This window comes from Anarrhichthys ocellatus, unplaced genomic scaffold (genome assembly GCF_004355925.1).
Source record: "Anarrhichthys ocellatus isolate YVR2014 unplaced genomic scaffold, GSC_Weel_1.0 scaffold3360, whole genome shotgun sequence".
Taxonomy (NCBI): Eukaryota; Metazoa; Chordata; class Actinopteri; order Perciformes; family Anarhichadidae; genus Anarrhichthys; species Anarrhichthys ocellatus.
In genome coordinates this window covers 1-5,812 of record NW_022283334.1, presented here as the reverse complement: position 1 = coordinate 5,812, position 5,812 = coordinate 1, and the positions used below count along the sequence as shown (strand labels likewise).

Sequence of the window (5,812 nt, the reverse complement as noted above, 5' to 3'; positions counted from 1 at the left end):
AGTCATTTTCTCATAGACTTCTATACAACCAGAGGAGTTGCCCCCTGGTGGACACTAGAGAGAATGCAGCTTTAACATATGAAGCTTTGACTTCACCTTTCAGACCTGGAGGTCGCCGCCTGATTTAAGTTCATTACAAAGAGCTGTAAAGAGATTAACCACCAGTGTGTTATTGAGTCAATCAGTGACCTCAGTCCTCACCTCATACTCCAGGTCATCCTGTCTGTCCACCTCATGGTTGGAGACGTCAAAGTAGTCATCAGGGTCGTTGTACTCAAACACACAGCTGGAGGGAGGGGTGAAACATCAATCCACATCATATCCAACGCTATTGATTTGTCATACGTGGAGACTTGTCATTATTCTTGACTCCTCCCCCCCCGAAAAGACAACGATCAGGACTCACAACTCATTGATCCCATATGGTTCCACGAGGTGAGGGAGGGGAGGGGAGGGCGGGGGTGGTGGAGGGGAGGAGGAGCCGCGGTGGTGGTGTTGCTGGTGGTGACCTCTGCTCCTCCCCAGCGGCACGATGTTCTGGAAGCTGATGTCTGTCTGCGTGCCATTATCGACGCAGTCGGGGATCGCCACCATGGCAACAGAGTAGATGGAGCTGCTGCCAGCCCCGTTACCGCCGCACACCAACGTACCTGAGTGGGGGGTGAGGGGGTGAGGAGGTGGGGGGGGGGGGGGGGGGGGGGGGGGGGGGGGGGTGGGGAGGTGAGGAGGTGGTTAATATGTAGAACTAAACTGAGTTCTTATCGACCTCATCGTGGTGTATATGCCCACAGATATTTACATACAAGGACTTTTCCTTAGTGGTTGATGCATAATCATAAATACAGTACAGACTTAACTCATAATAGAGATAAATGTTTGATAACTCCTCTGGAACTTGGTGGTAATTGTGTGTCACTAGCTGACCCTGTCCATCATAGTCCTATAAACTCACTAGTAGTGTGATATCATGGTCTTTAACATTTCATGTGTTAGGTCTCATGTATAACTTTCTCCTCCTCCTGCACAACTCTTTCTGTTTTTGTTAAATCACACTTAATTTGCAGTGATCCAATAGAATCAAAGGGATTAGATTTAACTTCCTCTAACTCTAACTGTGACTCATCAGATTTAAATCTTAATCCTTTGAGTTAGTAAACACTAGAGGAGAGGATCTGCTGCTGAGGTTCAGTCTTCACTTCAGGAGAATATTCTCCACTTTAAAATATAGTTGATTCATTTTGAGGACATCGAAAGCCAGATGAGATCAGTTGATTATGTAAAATGTATTGTATGACACGTTATTTACTGTCATGCTGTTTGTACATGTATGTTTATTTGTTTATTTATTTTGTATCTTGGCAGCTGTTTGCTTTAATTAGTGAAGGAGAAGAAACTAAAGGTAGGAGAGGATACAGAGGACCTTTGACTGATGTGAAACAGATGAGCAGACAATGATAAAACTCTGCATTTACATCATAAAAGATGGTAAAAGTCAGATAACACTAAATGATTTGATATTTAAGAAGTCGAGAGGAACAAGAGAGAAATGTCAGGAGATACGAGGGGAAAAGACGAGAGATGAGAGAACGTGACAAGGAAGAGGAGCGTCAGCTGACCAAGAGAAATGGGATGAAAATAGATATGAGGTAAGAACGTGGGAAAGACGAGGAAGAGGATAAAGCCAGAGGTTTGAAGTAATGAAGAGAGACGATATTAAAAGATGAGATCAAAAGAGGATTCCCGTCTGACAGCAGCTCAACACTTCAAACGGAGCAGAAAACAAAGAAAACCACGGAAATACGAGCTCATGTTTGTGAGCGGGACGCGGTTCACCTTTCCTCCTGTGACTCTTGCGGACCGACCCGGGTTGGTGCAAAGGCTCCTGGGAGTTTTGTGGCTTGTCCAGTGGGAGCTGAGAGGGCCTCCGTCCTCTGACCTGGAGAGGGGATCAGAGTCAGTTTGTCTTCAATGAAGCAGAATGTAAACACAGGCAGAGTAACCAGTACGATCGATATGAGTGATACAATATGTAATGTACCAGAGCTACAGTGCTGCTCCACCTCGCCACAACTCAACCGCTGTTTAGCCGGCAGACAGATGACTTGGATGTTCTTACAGCCTTATTTATTTGAGTATATTTGTCTGTGAGACAAAGTTGATGAAGCCTGGATGTCTTCAGTTAATTTCATGGTAATCTGTATGTCAGATTCCGTCATTTCTTGTGTACGAGTGGACTTGTTCTCCTGATGGTGGTGCTGGAGGAAAACTACTGAAATCATTGGTGCAATAATGCACCTGAAGAATAAAAGATCATTCATGAATACAAGCAGGACTCAGAAATCAGGCATCTGAGGATTATGATTAAAAAACATGAGGGGAAGAATAAGGAAAGAAATCATTCAAGGCCAAAGGCTGAAGATATGGATCAAGGTAGCTGCATAATTCAGATTCTGAGGTCTCTCGTCTGAGATGCATGAACGTTTTAAGTTATTTAAACACAGGCTCTATGTGTTCCTTTGCTTTCAGCGCTTTAAGAGCCACAATGTGCTCTCTGCTGCAGTAGCAGTGCTTCAGTACACAACTCATCCACGTCTATGGTCCCGTTGGTATCATCTCTCCCTGCTGGGCTGAGCTTGGTGCTTCCTCATGAGGAGTGACGAGGTCAGAGCCTCAACGCTCATTACATCATAATTAACTCCCCCTGAGTTGGCAAACTAAAGAGTATATTACTTTCACAGTGTCGGTTGTCAGTAGTTGTTTTCTTTCCTGGTGTCCACACCTGTTTTTATTGTCATCAGCTGATAGAATGCATGTTACCGCATGTTACCGCTTATCATTCTAAGGGATTCTAAAGGTTTGGTTTTAAATATCTACATAAGTAACGTAACAAAGGTACAGTAAAATAAGTCAATGATGACTTTGGATTCCACATGGGACACTAACGGTCTTCTGGGTGGAAGTCCAGAATTAGTTTGATCCATCTACCTCACCACCATTTAGAGGACTTTGACGCTGTTTATAGAGAGGTTAAGTCCCGCCCCTTCCAGCGTCCCCTATGGGACCTTATTTCGGGACAAATACGTGTCAAATGGTGAGAGGCAAATCATTTCATGAGCCATGATTTACACATATGTTTGTCAATTTAAAACATCATTTTGCAAGTTGGGTTTATTAGTTCATTTAGTTTTGTATGAAACCGCTCAGTGATAAGTTCCCATGGTGGTCCACCGGAAGGGGCGGGACTCTTTATCCTAGGTCACCTGACTTCCTGCTTTGCTACCGTCGTAATTTCCACGGCCACTAGAGGTGAGCGTCGTCTTCTTGTATCTGATCGACCATGTGAGGACATGATGACGGCCTTCTGAACCTCCTGGTATCTGTAGCCAACACATTCTCCCTAACAACTCGCCAAACACCACCACTTGGTCAGTGTCCCTAAGCTTCAAACTCTGACGCTCTAGGTTCCCCTCCAGCGTCACTTTATGACGTCTCGGGGACAGGTTGTCAGTTTTCACTAGTTACACGCACAGTGTCCTTTCAAAATAAACTTCCGTCTTCACACAAAGTTAGGTTTACATAACGAAACCACTTAGTTGAGGAAAAGAAGATGGTTGATTTTAATTTGACTGACTAACGACTGACATGACAAAATGTCAATGTTTAACGTTTAGCAGGCGACACCAACAGCAGTCTCCTGGACTAAAGTCCTGAGTTTGTTTGACCCATCCGGCTCCCACCCACCCGTCCAAAGTCACTCACCAACCCTCGCTATTTGACGAGTTGGGAGTGAGACCGGGTTGGTGTAACGGCCCCTTCCAACACGTACCTATGAGGCTGATAACGCTCATTACGTCCATTCATTCGGCTGATGACATCGGATGCCGCCGAGTTTACAAGGTCAGAAATGAACCGTGAGCCTCAGATTTGAGACCAACATGTACGAGAAGTCCTCAACTAAAGTGCTCAGAAAAACGATGGGAATTTAAATATCTACAGTTGGGCAATCTCCATCTGCTTGTGAAGAACATGCAATAGAAATCTCCAGAATTTGTATTTATCTCATCACTGAATGAACAGCAGTCTTTTCATAAGGCAGCAACCAGCACAACACGCTTCGAATGTAGACGTTAATGTATGAAAGAGAAGCAAGATGTTGCTGGAAAAGACTTTGCACACTTTATCAAAGCTTCCTCGCATAAATCAGCCCTTAAAGGCTGTATGGGTGAGAGGAAATGCTCTCTATCTATCCTCAGCTTTATGGGAGAGGAACCTTATTAAAGATGACTGATAGGAGGCGGATGGAGGGATGTGGGACACGAGAGTCGGTGAGGAGGATCGATGAGAGCTGATGGATGGCAACATGCGAGTGTGTTCTACCTTTACGTTTCCGTGTCTGTCCATCGGCCGCAGGGAGTCACTCCAGCCTTTCTGCTGATGAGAGGGAGACGGATGTTACTGAGGAGAGGGAGGAGTGTGACATCAAGGAGAAAGAAAACCAATAAAACAGAGATGTGTATCACATTAGTTTGTTTGGCGAAAAGCATAATAATAATAATAGAACATTCATAAGGTTGGTATATTGTCTTTATCATAGTATACAATAATCCCTGACATTGTTTCATGTCTTGGTTGTAATGTTGTCTTTAAAGGCTCCACAGCCACAATAACTGTTTACGTCCACGCTTGATTAGAACAAAGTATCCTCACACAATCGTTCGTTTATCTTACAAAAAGGTTTTTGTGTGTTTTCTTATGAAAGTCCAGCAACACGAGTCAATTTCCACTCGTTACATAAATACAATCTTTTCAAAATGAACTTCCGTCTACAAGAAACAACTGCGTTTGGTTTAGACAACAAAACTACTTAGTTAAGTTTAGGAAACCATTGTTGTTTGAGTTAAAATAACCACGGAAGTTCATTTACTGGTGCAACTTACGCTGACTTCTCGTTTCACACAGAACAATGTATTCTGACTGAAAGATCGCTGGTTGTTTAACAGTTTAAAGTTATAAGACAAAAACACAGTGGTAGAGACCTGTCAATCACTGTGTAGCCCCGCCCTAAAGCATCCCCTGCTTTATGGTCTGTGTGACTCTAAATGGACCATAATGTACTAAATGAACATCATGCTGTATTGAAGAAGACTTGAAACTAGAGATTGAGACCATAAACTCATGTTTACAATGTTTACTGAGGTAATAAACTGAGAGTCGCTCATATTCACTCGTAGACTTCTGTACAACCAGACTTCTTTCTGCAATCGGAGGAGTTGCCCCCTGCTGGTCAGCAGAGAGAATGCAACTTTAGCAAACGTACGCATTGGTTTCACTCAGCAGAACCGGAGGTTGTCGCCTGTTTCAGTCCTGTAAATCACATTTTACTGTTTTGTTTTTTTTTAAATCAAACCATCAGTTTTTTTAAATTAACTCTCCGCTCACTCAGACTTCAAGTGCGGTGCCGTGTTACCATGTGACGAGCACACAAGGGACACGTCCAATGAAACCCACCTAGTGTTTCACTCAAGGGCGCTCGCATGCAGAACAGATGCTAATTTACAGGGCAGCCTGTAACCTCTGGTTCAGTCCCGCCTTCAATCAGCAGCTCGTAACTAGCCTCCACACGAGCCGCCAGCCACTCGCATTAGCATAATAACACAGCTGTAAGCACAACAGAGCGACTACGGGCGTCACTCAGGGGCCAGTATGAACAGAAACACCTGCTTGCAAATGGACATGGAGGTAATTAGTGTGTGTGTGTGTGTGTGTGTGTGTGTGTGTGTGTGTGTGTGAGAGAGAGAGCACACTGTAATAA

General features: G+C 44.0%; 1 protein-coding gene across 1 annotated transcript; it reads right to left on the bottom strand.

Annotated features, from left to right (window-relative positions):
- Positions 1–201: 201 nt before the first annotated feature.
- LOC116378903 (PDZ domain-containing protein 4-like) lies at positions 202–4,822 on the bottom strand (the record flags this gene model as incomplete). The annotated part of the gene is made up of 4 exons (XM_031840810.1): positions 4,378–4,822; positions 1,834–1,936; positions 407–650; positions 202–286 (listed from the first exon to the last, which is right to left on the bottom strand). Coding segments are annotated over exons 1-4 (456 nt in total), but the record flags the coding sequence as incomplete, so codon positions are not given.
- Positions 4,823–5,812: the final 990 nt, after the last annotated feature.